This window comes from Alosa pseudoharengus, unplaced genomic scaffold (genome assembly GCF_046254945.1).
Source record: "Alosa pseudoharengus isolate Yale_2024_CS ecotype anadromous, Long Island Sound unplaced genomic scaffold, YU_APseudo_1.1 YU_APseudo_1.1_scf_8, whole genome shotgun sequence".
In the NCBI taxonomy this organism is placed as follows: domain Eukaryota; kingdom Metazoa; phylum Chordata; class Actinopteri; order Clupeiformes; family Clupeidae; genus Alosa; species Alosa pseudoharengus.
This window is the reverse complement of record NW_027468870.1, coordinates 19156857-19170318: the sequence shown is the minus strand read 5'-3', so window position 1 is coordinate 19170318 and position 13462 is coordinate 19156857. Positions and strand designations below refer to the sequence as shown.

Below are 13462 nucleotides of genomic sequence, written 5' to 3'. Positions count from 1 at the left end.
CATGGGACCTATCTTTCAAAAAAATTTGAACGGCACTCTATGGCGAAAAATAAATAATTTTCTGGTCCCGGTAAATTGTATTCGTCCATAGACTGTACATTACATACTGTTAAGTGACATAGCAGGCAGCAAGATGCAACCGTTAACTAGCATAACAGCTCTTATCGTTTCACTACGTTGGTGACGTACATCGTTCGAGACGAGAGATGTAGTCCACTGAGCGGATTCGCACAAAACCAACATAACTTTTCTAGTCTATCGAACAACAGTACTTTCTTGACGTGAAAAATTATCTTTTAAATTCACACACAAATGTGAAATTTGTGGCACAATTCAAACTGGACCAAAAAATAATTGTTATCTCTCCATTAACTCCCGTTCATAATTTTTTGAAAGATTAGGGGTTTGCACCGACGTCACGTTCTGGCCGGTAACTATGGTAACCCAGCACGCGCGGCCATATTGGCGGTACTCAGTGAATGAAGTACAATGGAGTATTATGCACTTTGGATATCTTACGTGATTGTAGCCGTGTCTAAACAACAGAAAAGCTCATCAAAATGCGTCTAAGATGCAAAAGCATATAGGGCAGGACTTGGACCACAAGAAAAGGTGCGATATTTCGAAAAATTACGGATTATTGGCAGCGCAGATCCATATGAGTTGGGTGAGCGAGACGAAGTACCAAGTTCAACCACAAGCGCCCCCCTTCCTCTGATAACTTCTGGCATTATTGTCCCTTCTCCCTGTTTTTTTAATAACTTTTGGAAGTCGATACCTACACCCGATGTTTTTCTCAGTCTAACCTATTGGTACAACCTAAAACACGGCAATAATTAACCATTTTCCTTGACGATGTTAGGGATTTACTTCAGTGCCTAATGCTTTCTAATGAGGCGAGTATCTCCAATATGGCGATGTCCAGATCTGATGACACGCCGTGCAAACCCCTAATAGGTCCCATGGACCGGAAGTAGAAGGGGCGGGACTTCACCACTCTATACTGTGTGCTATCTAAGTCAGTCACCTATTTCTGTCCTTTTACGTGTATGTCACTTAATAGCCTATTAATTTCTATAAATGATCTCGTTGATTAGGTTCATGTCACATACAAATGGTAAGTTAAAACATCTTAACGTTAGTTACGTTACCTAACTTAATTGTATGTTAAACGAAGGCATTAGAAGAACACTTTGTTCATCTAATTGGTTGATTTGGCCTGTCGATAACCACCAAAGGTGGTGATAGAAAGATGGCTTATCCAATCAGCTAACCAGTATTTCCGCCCCTTCCCAAAAGTTCTTCAATGAAAAGTTCCCAGATGGATATGCGGAGCAAATCCATCTGGCGGAGTCAGGTTATTAAAAAACATCTTTATTTTAGAATTTCTGAACGAAAGGGGCTGAAACTGAAATTGGAGCTTTTACGATCTAAGTAGGCTACACTATTGATAGCATAAAACACACTGGCAGGAATAATTTAGTGGGACGTTTGTCTATGTTAATGAACTCATAATTCTTTTAACTCTTTTCATTTTAGCCTACTGTGCTAAATGGCGACCTCTGGATAGAGTTAGCCTACTAACAGGCAAACATCTTTAATACAGACGTAACCGCTATCTCTAAACTCGGTGTACTAGCAAATATAGCTGTGCTTTTATAATCATTCCATTCTATCATGTTTCTCGACTTTCTCACACAACAAGGGGTTGACCCTGCCTTCACCTTGACACCACCCCTAGCCCGGCTCTAGCACCAAGTAGACCAACGTTTAGGGTGGGCCAAAAATCAGGGGCCAGTAGCACCAATATAGCCCCTAAGTGTCACCAGTTAGCACCAGCACCTGAAGGTGTGAAAGCAATTAGCCCCGGCACGGCCTGGCTAGCTCGGCTTTGGCTTGACGGTCTGAAGCCGGCTAATGTCTAAAGATTCTACTAAACACAATTGCACCGGTGTAATATAACTTATGGTGGTCTTATCTGATGTTTTATATTAACATTTATATCAACACAGAATTTTTCTTGCCAGATATTATGCTAAAAAAAGGAACAGTAAGCCTACTGGGCAGTAAGATAAGGCCACCATTCTCTTTGGCATGAGGACCGCTAAATTGACCAGATTCAGGAGGGCCACAGCAAACAGCCTTGGCAATGATACACCGCTTGACACATACAGAAAAAACAGCGTTGAATTCAGGTGCAAGTTGCATTGTTCATGTTTTTGATTGGAGTAGGTAACTATGAGTGAAGGAGAACATGCGATAAGGGCTGAAAAACTGCACATTACGTACAAATTGTTTAAAACTGGGACATTTTAGTATACTGACATATCTTTTGGGACTCAGGACACGCAGCTTGAAACCGCAACTGTCACGCATGGGCTAATTTTTGGAAGGTCGCAGAGAAACATCCAGGTCATACCATTCTCTCATACAGTTTGGGTAATGTGTAGAAAAGTTGAAGACTACAGCATGAAAGTGGCTATAAACACATAAGCTGTCCTGAATAATCTTTATCCAGTTCTGGGGTCAGAGTTGGAAAGGCCACACCACAACGGAAATGTAACAATTTATAGCAGTTTATAGCATCTATCTAAGGTTATGGGTACGACTACATAATTGGTTGAGTGTCTAATTGGTTGACTCTCCTGTGTATGTTTAACATCTAAGAACGCGATTATGACAAACTAAATCAGGTCTGTGCTGTGATTTCAGGAATCAGAAAGATGAGTAAGCATGGCAATCATTAGGTACAACCAAAACTATAGCTATATTTTCACTGTTTTACAAGTCATCAGCGATATGCTATCTGAGCGGTCCATGCTAATGCTCAGTCATGTTAGTATGCTAGGTAGGCTAGCTTGAACCTTTCCCATCTGTTCACCATTTAACTTTATTAACTAACTATTAACTGACTATTAATCTTTAACTCAGCAGCTGTTAAGGTCAACTTGTGTGGGAGTGCTACTGAGGCATCGGCTGCATGATGGAAGGTGTTTAGACACAGATTCAGTGTTTGTACTTGGTGAGGGAGGCAGTATAAATTGATATAACTAGGCGGAACGTTCTACAGCATGGCAGAATGAAATAGAAATGTTCAAAAACTAAACACAGTGTATCAAAAGTCCATCTCTCGGTCATTTTCTTATTGATAGTCCTCATCTGCACACAGATCTGGTTCATACCATACTTGGTAGTGGTGGTCTGGAAGTTGTCTGAAAGTTGTCCAAAGGTTATCCAAAGGTCATCTTGAGGTCATCTGAGGGGTCATGTTGAGGTAAAGCAGAGGTGACTCTTGAGGTCAGACGGCGGTGGAGGGCAGCTTCTTCACCCCGCGGCGCTGGGCCAGTGTAGAGCGACCCACTGGCTCCAGAGCAGGGGACACATGGCGGCTCAGAGCCGAGTAGGTTGCAGCCATCGCACCCTGACAGAGATGGGGGAAGAGAAAAAAAAGGGGAGGAGATGGGGGGAGGAAGAGAAAGGAAATGGGGGATCATGGTGGAGAGAGGGAGAGGAAGAGAAAGAGGAGACGACGGAGCATGGTGGAGAGAGATAGAGAAAGAGAGAGAGAAAGAGAGAAAGAGGAAGAGAGAGAGATAGAGGAAGAGAGAGAAGGGAAGAGAAAGAGATGGGGGGGCATGGTGGAAAAAGGAAGAGAAAGAGGAGATGGTGGAGAGAGAGGGAAAGAAAGAGGAGATGGGGGGAGAGAGAGGGAGGAGGAGATGTGTAGATTGATAGGTATTAAATATTTATTTGTTGGTCCTTTTCCATTAAAAAGACACAAAATTCACTCCATACATACTGAGCCACTTCAGTGGCTCAAAAAGCGGTCTACTTTGACGCCCACCCTCTTATGATAAGTAGCAATGTAGCCACCTAGCTATTCTCACAACTACTGTAGGATGAGAGCTATCTCACAAATGTTGCTACACCAATGTTTCAACAGCACCCAGGCTGAAACATGCTGGAGCAATCCTTTAACCATGAAAACCTTAACTTCAGTCTCCATATAAAGCTAGGACAGTGTGTGTGTGAGTGTGAGAGAAAGAGAGAGAGAGCGCGAGTGTGCAAGTGCATTTGAGATACCTTGACCAGATTGGGAGCGTCTTGTCGCTGTAGTTGGAACTGAGGTAAACGGTCCTTGTGGACAATCCACGGGTGGCGCAGGACCTGAGCGGCTGTTAAGCGCTGGTGAGGGTCCACGTGCAGCATCTTAGAGACCAGGTCCTGAAGGCACCACACACAATCACACAGCAACCAAGTATTAACACCACCGGCAGTGACACGGTTAAGCATCATCACTAACATACAGGTTAAAGAGCTAACCCTTCACTTTAGTGTTAGACATTAATATAATCCATATGTGTATGCGGTAGTGCTCAATAAGGTCTGTACTAAGCATCACTACACAGCATCTTACAGAATAAGCGATTTATTCTTGGTAAATCCCTATTAACCAACTAGTTGATTTTAATCTAAGGTTATTGGTATACAGTAATTTCCTGTGTATTAGTCGCATTGTGTTAAATGTTATAACCTTCCAACATATTGTCTATGCTACTATTCTGGCACTTTAAGTCACATATTCAGACTGTGTATTAGGAGTCTGTAAACTCTTCATTCCCCCCCATACTACATACCAGTAACCTTAGATCAAGAAAGAACTAATAAAGATCTAATACATGTGCAATGATGCTTAATACAGACCTTGTTGAGCACTCAAACATACACATATTGGTGAAGTATTTATGGTTGATTACTTGTATTCCCTAAAATAAAGTTTTCCTGTTAAAGCAACACCCTCACCTTGGCCTCTGCAGAGACGGAGTTCCAGTATCCACCAGTCAGGGAGAACTTTCCGGAGCCAATACGAGTCAGAATGTCCTCTGGAGTGTCATCAGGCCCGTTAGCAAATGGAGTGAAGCTATGAGAGAAAAAGAAGAATAAAGAGACCTTATGGAGTGATATGACTCAGAAATGACATCGGGCGATGGCAGTGCGAGATGTTCAGAACGTAAGAGATAAAACTTCTACAAGCTCAATAACATCCACAGCGGAAAAAAGAAGGTAAGAAAAATAGTCTGAGGGTCTGAGGAACCTACAAACAGAATTTCAATACATTTCCTACCATGCAAAAGTATTATTAAAAATCACAAACAAGTCGTTAGTTAAGTCAGTCAATTAGGGTATTCCCCCCCCCTCCAGATAGAGGGCTCCTAAGGCATTCTACCACGGGAAATTTGTTAAAAAAATGACCCTTTAAATGATGACTTCTGTCTATCACCGCGAGTGCATTGTAAACGTTTTTCCAACTTGTGTGCCGGCGCCAGTTTGATTCTTATGTTTTGCCTGCATTGATGCGCGATTCAGTGCGCATCTAAATAATATGCAAGATGCAACAACCATTTGTAAGAGGCCTATAAAGAGCAGGGTAATTCTTGGCATTAGTACTAGCATATGAATGCGTTATTTATGTTGTAAGACATGTGAAAGAAATGAATAACACAGGCTTGCACAAATTCATCATTTAAAATAAAATATTTCACTTTCGCTATCATTGCGAGAATAGGTTACAATATGGAAAATGTTCCCTTTGAGTCTGTGCTACACCTTTCCAACAAGTTTTGTGAGAATTGTACCGGTAGCTTTTGAGATATTGTTGCCAGCCCTACCTCACCGCAGTAGGGTCAGAGAGGGTTAAAGCGGAGCTAGTAATCAAGGATCTTTGGTAGGGTGCAGTAAATGGAAGCTTTTGATAGCGCACGCCACTAACAAAAAACTAGGGTGACCAGATGTGCTCTTTTTCCAGGACATGCCCTCTTTGAGAGCATAAAAATCGTCCAGAATTTTGTTATTCTAGAGCCTCAAACGTGTTTACAGTGAATTTGCATTGCGTTTCTCTCTGTCGTTCACAAATTAGTTCAAAATAGCCTTTTGAGGCAGTGTTTTCTCATATGTCCTCTTTTTCACAAACCAAAAAGAGGATACATAAGGTCACCCTAGAAAAATGGAAAACCACCAGGTCAAACCACTTAGGGGTGTAGGCTACTCTGGAACCATCACTAGGTCACTAATTTGTGCGTTATTTACGTTTAATTACATTTCAGATGGTGGTGCTTGTTGGTTTCCTGTAGCGTTATTTTCTTTCTTTATTTTTCTATGTCCGTATATTGGGGGGGACATTTTGGTCATATTTAAATATTGGGGGGGAGACACGTCCCCCTCAATGTCTATGGTGACTACGGCCCTGCCTGCTGGTATAAAATGAATTGCGCTGTCTGTCTGAAAAAGACGCGCTCTCTTCCCATGCAGTCAAAATGAATGGGAGTCTTCAGAACAGGCTTGTCATAGTGTCACCCTGACATGACGTAAAGTAGCCTATAATGTGAATGACTTGTTATTTTATCAAGGATTTCTTTCTTTTTGCAAAAAATAAAGTACAATAGGCATTAATTAGTAGGCCAGATAGCAGCATGTTGAAATGATGTGCCAAATTCCGTTTTTTATTACAATGATAAAATTGTAGGCAACAGGCCGATGTACGTTTTATTTGGAGACTGTTTTGCGAGACAGAGACTGAGTTTGCTGCTGATATTCTGGGGATAGGCTACAACATAGCCAATGTAGGACTTTAGCCTTTTAATATATTTGCTGCATTGGATCAGTCTTTCTAGAACAGGCAAGAGCTTTCTAGCCTCATGTCAGCAGCGCCGCATCACCCATATACATTAAAACAACCAGCGGATGGCGGGCGGGTGCGGTTTTGAAAATTGGTCAAAAAACTTTGGTGCGGATGGATGGCGGATGGATGATAAGTTTGCTATGCAGTTACGGTTGAAATAATAGCCCATCCGCGCATCTCTAGTGTGTGTGCCTCTCTCTCTCTCGCTCAGAGGGGAGGGGGAGGCTGAGGGGTCGATCAAGCATGGATTCTAAACTCTGTGGTGAATAGGATCTACAATTAGGTGTTAATTAATATTACTACGCTAGGTCGAAGTACTCCCAAGTGCTATTGCGCCACACATTGTAGTTCTCCTGTTTATTCGCTTGGAAAAAACGCTTCATGTTGTGTGACCTTACACATTTTTATCAACTACTCGTGCAACTGTATTTAAGTAGGGAAAACTCGTGAAAGTTAAGGTAAGAACATATATTAATACTGACATTGGGTGGCGTGTTCCTTTAAGGGGGAGAGACGGATATAGATGAGAGGGAGAGATGGAGAGACAGAGTAGAACGAGAGATGGAGAGACAGTGAGGGGGAAAGATGGAGAGGCAGTGAGGGGGAGAGATGGAGAGATAGAGGAGACGGAGAGATGGAGAGACAGATTAGAGGGAGAAACAGAGAGACAGTGAGAAGGAGAGAGAGAGAGATAGAGGAGACGGAGAGATGGAGAGACAGATTAGAGGGAGAAACAGAGACAGTGAGAAGGAGAGAGAGAGAGAGAGAGAGAAAGTGAGAGGGAAAGATGAAGGGACAGTGATAGGGAGGATGAAGGAGAGGGAGATAGAGAGAGTAAGAGGGAGAGAGAGAGACAAAGGGAAAATGATAGCATACCCTGTCAGCATGGTGTAGAGGAGAACACCCAGACTCCAGATATCACACGCAGCATCATAGCCCTGTTTCTTCAGAACCTACACACACACACACACACAAACACACACACACACACACATATAAGTAGCCATCAGACAAATACACTCAGGAAGCAAATAGCAGACAGACACACACAATGAACACACACCTAACTGGTCTGTCTGACAGAGACAACAAGAGATGTACTGTATGCACAGTGATGGAGACAGAGATAAAGAGAGACGGAGATGAAGATAGACAAAGATGGAGTGAGAGATGGAAAGAAAGATGGACAGAGATGGAGAGAGTGATCAAGTGAGAGATGGAGAGAGAGAGGGACCTCGGGAGCAACGAAGTTGGCGGTGTAGCAGGGTGTCATGAGAAGGCCGTTATCGGCCCGCAGCTGCTTGGCGAAGCCAAAGTCACACAGGCGAACGGAGGAGGGATCACCAGAGGAGTCCACGTACAGGAGATTGGAGGGCTTCAGGTCCCTGTGGACCACCTGCATGCGCACACACACACACATACACGCACGCACACACACACACACACATGCACCACACACACACACACACACACACAAGGTTTAGAATTGCTGCTGTCTGTGCAGTCTCCCTGAAGAAATCAGATTGGGCACTGTGGACAGGGGTGGCTTGTATTGGCTGGGGCCACCCTTCTGTATTTAAACTGCCCCTTTACCAAGATCTCCGTCTCTTACCCCCTATGTATGCAGAAACTGCGGTTCTAGCATTAACTCACCCCCTATGTAAGCAGATACTCTCCGGTTCTAATGATTACTTACCCCCTGTGAGTGCAGGTAGTCCACAGTTTTAGTGATGGTGTGTAGCACAGCGCTTGCCTCACGCTCACTGAAGAACTTCTGACGCAAGATCTTATCCAGCAGCTCCCCCCCTTTCATCAGTTCAGTGACCAGGTAGACTGACCGCCCATCATCATACACCTACACACACACACACACACACACACACACACACTCAGTGACCAGATAGAGTAAGCGTAAAGCTGCCAGACTCTGTTTTTGAGCATGACAATGGTGTACTGAGGTCCCACGTACGTCTTTGAGTGTGAGGATGTTGGGGTGCTGGCCGTAGCGAAGCAGAATGTCCACCTCCTCAGCTGGGTCTCTCTTGGACTTGTTGATGATCTGTAAACAAATAGTCACAGGGAGTTTGTTTCCTGACTGCTAATGCAGTGTATTATCAGTTTGTAAATGTTAGGCGAAGTAGGAAGTAGCATTAGAAATCCTGATGAATGTAATTGGTTAGGCTGGACCAATGATTTCAAAGTCAATGCCCCGAAACGTTTGCCAATCGTGAGAGGCCAGACTCTCTTCACTAAGTTAAACAAAGTAGTGGCTCTGGAAACCAGGCTAGCAGACCATTGCCCATGTCAAATAATATCAACCACAGTAAAACCAAATTCTGTCATCTGCATTCTGATCTGACTTCCGTGACTTGTAATCGTCCCTGCTGTACAGATTATAGGATTATGGTTGAGTTTCGTCCAAAGACCCGGAAGACGTATTGTTAGGGTTAGAGTGAGGTCTGTGTAATCATAAAATTATCAACGTTAAAATACAGAGACCTGGACAGCATATTGGGCTAACGTGCCGCGACCTAGATGGCAAAGTGTTTGCCGTTGCATGTTAATGTAAATGTAATGCAATGTTGTGATTATGATGGGATGCACAGGTAACCTTGACGGCGTATTCGGCTCCAGTGCTGCGCTGTATGCAGCGCTTACAGACGGAGTAGGATCCCTCTCCGATGTCCTCCTTCAACTCGTACATATCAGAGAACTGACGTGCATTACGCGCATTACTCAGAGGGGGGCAATGCTGTAAACAAACACACAAACACACACACACACACACACACACACACACACACACACACACACACACATACACACACATAGCAAAAGAAAGGGAGATAATATGTGTCTACATCCATGCACATTTTACATTCAATTGAACAGAGACTTATTAATATAAGCAATAATGATTAATTGCTACTGTAACACCATAATTAACGCTTTGGGATGAATAAAGTCATCTGTCTGTCTGTCTATCTATCTATCTATGGTGTGTATGAGTGTTTGTCTGTGTGTGTGTGTGTGTGTACTAATCTGTGTGATGGGGGGCTGATATTCCTCCTCTTCAGAAATGTGTATGAGTTTGTGTGTATGTGTGTGTGTGTGTTTGTGCTAACCTGTGTGGTGGGGGGCTGACATTCCTCTTCAGAAATGGCCACAAAACTGAAACCCCTAAAGAGCTGGTGAGCATTTGCACTGGGGGGTACACCAGGAGAGTCTGGGAACACACACACACACACACATTACAAAAGACACAGACACACACACACACAACCGTTAAAAACATATTCATACACACACACATGCAGATGCACATGCACACACACACACACACACACAGATTACACATGCACACATACATACATACATACACACACACCTATTATACACATGCACGTGCATGTGCACACACACAGACACACAGTATAGCACATACGTGCGAGCATGCACACACCCAGGCACCACATACACATAAAGAGATAAAAATCACATACAGGTGATATACACACACAGATGGTAGACACACACACACACTGACCACGTGGGGTCCTGGCGGTGTACTCCTTGTCGAAGTAAAAAGTGTCGTCTCTTCTTCCAGTGGCCGGCTTGAAGGGAGGTGGGATTTCCCTACGGAGCAGTTTCTGCACGCACACACACACACACAGGATTAACATTTCTGTGTGAATTTTGAACTACCATGAAAGTTATTTGTGTAGGTAGTGCCTACATGTCCCACTCTAGAGCAACAGCAGTGAGGAATATAATGGCCACTTATATTTGGCCACTAGAGGGTGCACCACCACCCACACTGTGACAGATCTGGGAGTGATTGTGAGTGTGAATGAGTATGCATATTCGAGTGTGAGTGTGTGTGTGTCTGTATGCATGTGTGTGAGTGTGTGTGCGTGTATGCCTACAGTATGTGTGTATGAGAGTGTGTATGAGTGCATGTGTGAATACATTACTCATAAACTACCACCCCAGTGTTGATGATTGTTGGGGATAAAGGCGTCTCCACAGTTGAAGTTTCACTTTGGCTAACTGTGTGATCTGACACGGCATTTGGCCTTGACGGGGAAAGTTTTGGGCCCACTGAACGCTCTTCTAGTTTGGTGTTGTGCACATTGGTTGAGAGCATGTGATCTCACACCTATCTGTGTCCTGGGTCAAGCTAGGATCTGTGTTCTGGGTCAAGCTAGGTAGGTGAGGGCTGTCCGACCAGCTGACCGCCTCATGAAGCCCTTTCCCTCCCTCAGTGCAAATGGAGCAAATCATTGCGTCCACTCCATCGCAGGTTTCTTATTTAAAGGAGAGTTTTCACATAGATCTCCGTGGGACTTGCTTCCAGGGGCGGACTGGCAATCTGTGCGTTCTGGAAAAGTCCAGAACGGCCGTCGACTGCCTGGCTCAGTGCCACATCAGCCAAGTACAACTGTCTAGCTCTCCACATAAATATACGTCACTCAGGCTTAATCAAAGCTATCAGCAGGGTTGCCAGATTGGGCGGTTTCCCGCCCAATTGGGCGGTTTTGCCGTCTATTTTGCGGGCAAAAATGGGTTTGGGCGGGTGTATAAAAATTGGGCTGGTTTCGGATCAGTTCGGCGGGTTTTTGTAGCCTTAACAGAGGCACTTCAGACCCTTCTTCCAGCGACCGTTTCTGGTCAGCAGGCAGCAGTCTCTCACTCAGTCACTCACACACCCTCTGGCTGACGTGCCCCCTAAACTCACGACACTCTCAGCTCACGTCACCTTATGCATTCTAGCTATATAAATGGCATAGTGCATGGTATTTCCATAACCGCGAGATATGCGCTTCACAATGACGGCAATTAGTTGTTAGATATTCACAGCAGACAGTAAAGCCCAGCAGTAATTTATCCAAATTAACACATATGTCAAGTACCATTCATGATGTTGTCAAATATTGAAGTTGTGGGAAGTTTAAGCTGTATGTTTCTTTCGTCCCCCATGTCGTTTCATTTATCCCGGCCAGGAGGGACGAATGAAACAAAACGCACGTTCGATTTCTCCTTAAATAACTCCTGAATGGTTTTGTTCAGAGCTGAAAATGCAACGGTATTTGACAGAGGACAGATGTAGGTTGCTTGTGACAAAATATTAGCTTTCAGTGTTTTACGATGTCTTTGTAAATTACGTTTAATTAAAAAGTGTTTGAGTCCAGTTCTCCCCTATCCGGCGCAGACCGCCCTTCAAACACACAGCTCGCGGGGTTTTCAAACTTAGCTAGCTGACAATGTCAATATGCCAAAGTGGGCAAAGAGCATTTTCTCATTACAGTCAATCTCTTCATGAGTGTGCACACTGCTGAAAGATTACCTACGAGACAGGATGGACTTACCCCTTCTTTCAGGGTTGATGGATGTGCGCAGGTCTTGCGCGAATGGCTTGACATAGGACTACGGCCCACGTTCCGTCCAGCCCGACAGTTGTTGAGGAAGTTTGACAAAGCCTACTAGAACTTTTTTATTATTTTTAGGCCTAATAACAATTGCTCAAAGCGATTTTCACGAAGGGCCTAGGGCCATAGGCCTATGTTTTTTGTGGAGATGGCCCGCCATGTATGAACGTTCTGCTTCTGCAAAGAGCGCACTGACACCCCTGTTCGTTCAACGCGACTTTCATGAAAACTCTAGGTTTAACTGCCTGTCAGGTAGGCCTACTAATTGTTCTAAATTACAGGTGTCAAACTCAAGTTTGCCTTTAGCCTATATCTGGCGTATGAAAATATTTTTTGCGTGTATAGAGTTGCCATGCATGAACGCACTGCTTCTGCAAAGAGCGCACTGACACTGTCCTAAATAGCCTATTCAGCGCGATTTTCATGAAAACTCTAGGCCTAACTGCCTGTCTCAGGGAATAGATAGCGCCTAGGTATTAATTAATTGTTCTAAATCACAGGTGTCAGACTCAAGTTTAACTCAAGCCTTTAGCCTACATTTGGGGTAGGCCTATGAAAATATTTTTTGTGTAGCCTAGAGTTGGCCCACCAGTTATGAACGCACTGCCTCTGCAAAGAGTCGACACCCCTGTTCTATAATCAATGCGATTTTCATCTAATGTTATACATGAATATGCATGTGTCATGTTGCTATTATAAATAATTGAAATGTTGTGCGTTAGGCTATTTTGTATGTTCATATAGCCTACTGAATGCTTTTGTTTGAAGCGTCTATTGACACAAACACTCATTGATAGTCTACGTTTAGCCTATTGCATTATTTTCCGTAACATAAGCTTATAGAAGAATAGTCTGACGTCCGTGTAGCCTACTTTTGCGTTCATTTGATTGAATATTGTTTCTGAAATTGGATAGGCTAAGTCGAAAAATGGGTAATTTTAAAGCTTGTTAATGATTTCAATGTGTTCAAATGAGAAACAAGCAAAAGCAAATTTGGGCGGTTTTTTGTGCATTCTCGCGGTTTTTGACGAGGTTTTGGGCTGGAAAACCTTGCTGGCATCTGGCAACACTGGCTATCAGTTCGCGATCAGTTGTCATTGTCATCCAAAAAAGTAAACATTTGCACGTCTTCAGTGTCAGAGTGGCTGCTCTCACGCTAGCTTGCTCCTGTTTTCTTTCCACGTAATCCACTTAAATTAGACTACACCTAGGTTTTATTTACGTAAAAACTCCACTCTTAACCACTCGTGTAGCCAATTCACTTGTCTAATATAATTCACTTGTCTAATCTATCTTAAGGACGATGGCAGGGTCCTCTAGGTGCTGCCCCTGCCTCTCCTATTTCCGATTCTCT

At 43.6% G+C, this 13462-nt stretch overlaps 1 protein-coding gene across 2 annotated transcripts in view; it reads right to left on the bottom strand.

Annotated features, from left to right (window-relative positions):
- Positions 1-591: 591 nt before the first annotated feature.
- rps6ka3a (ribosomal protein S6 kinase a, polypeptide 3a) overlaps positions 592-13462 on the bottom strand; it is a 31069-nt gene continuing 18198 nt past the window's right edge. For both annotated transcript variants that reach the window (XM_076273933.1, XM_076273934.1), the window contains exons 13-22: positions 10227-10329; positions 9805-9905; positions 9291-9431; positions 8649-8738; positions 8376-8534; positions 7914-8075; positions 7556-7632; positions 4804-4921; positions 4084-4224; positions 592-3421 (exon numbers count right to left, since the gene is read on the bottom strand). In XM_076273933.1, the coding sequence (XP_076130048.1) occupies positions 3299-3421; positions 4084-4224; positions 4804-4921; positions 7556-7632; positions 7914-8075; positions 8376-8534; positions 8649-8738; positions 9291-9431; positions 9805-9905; positions 10227-10329 (1215 nt within the window). In that variant the 3' untranslated portion in view covers positions 592-3298. The remainder of the gene's footprint in view (positions 3422-4083; positions 4225-4803; positions 4922-7555; positions 7633-7913; positions 8076-8375; positions 8535-8648; positions 8739-9290; positions 9432-9804; positions 9906-10226; positions 10330-13462) is intronic.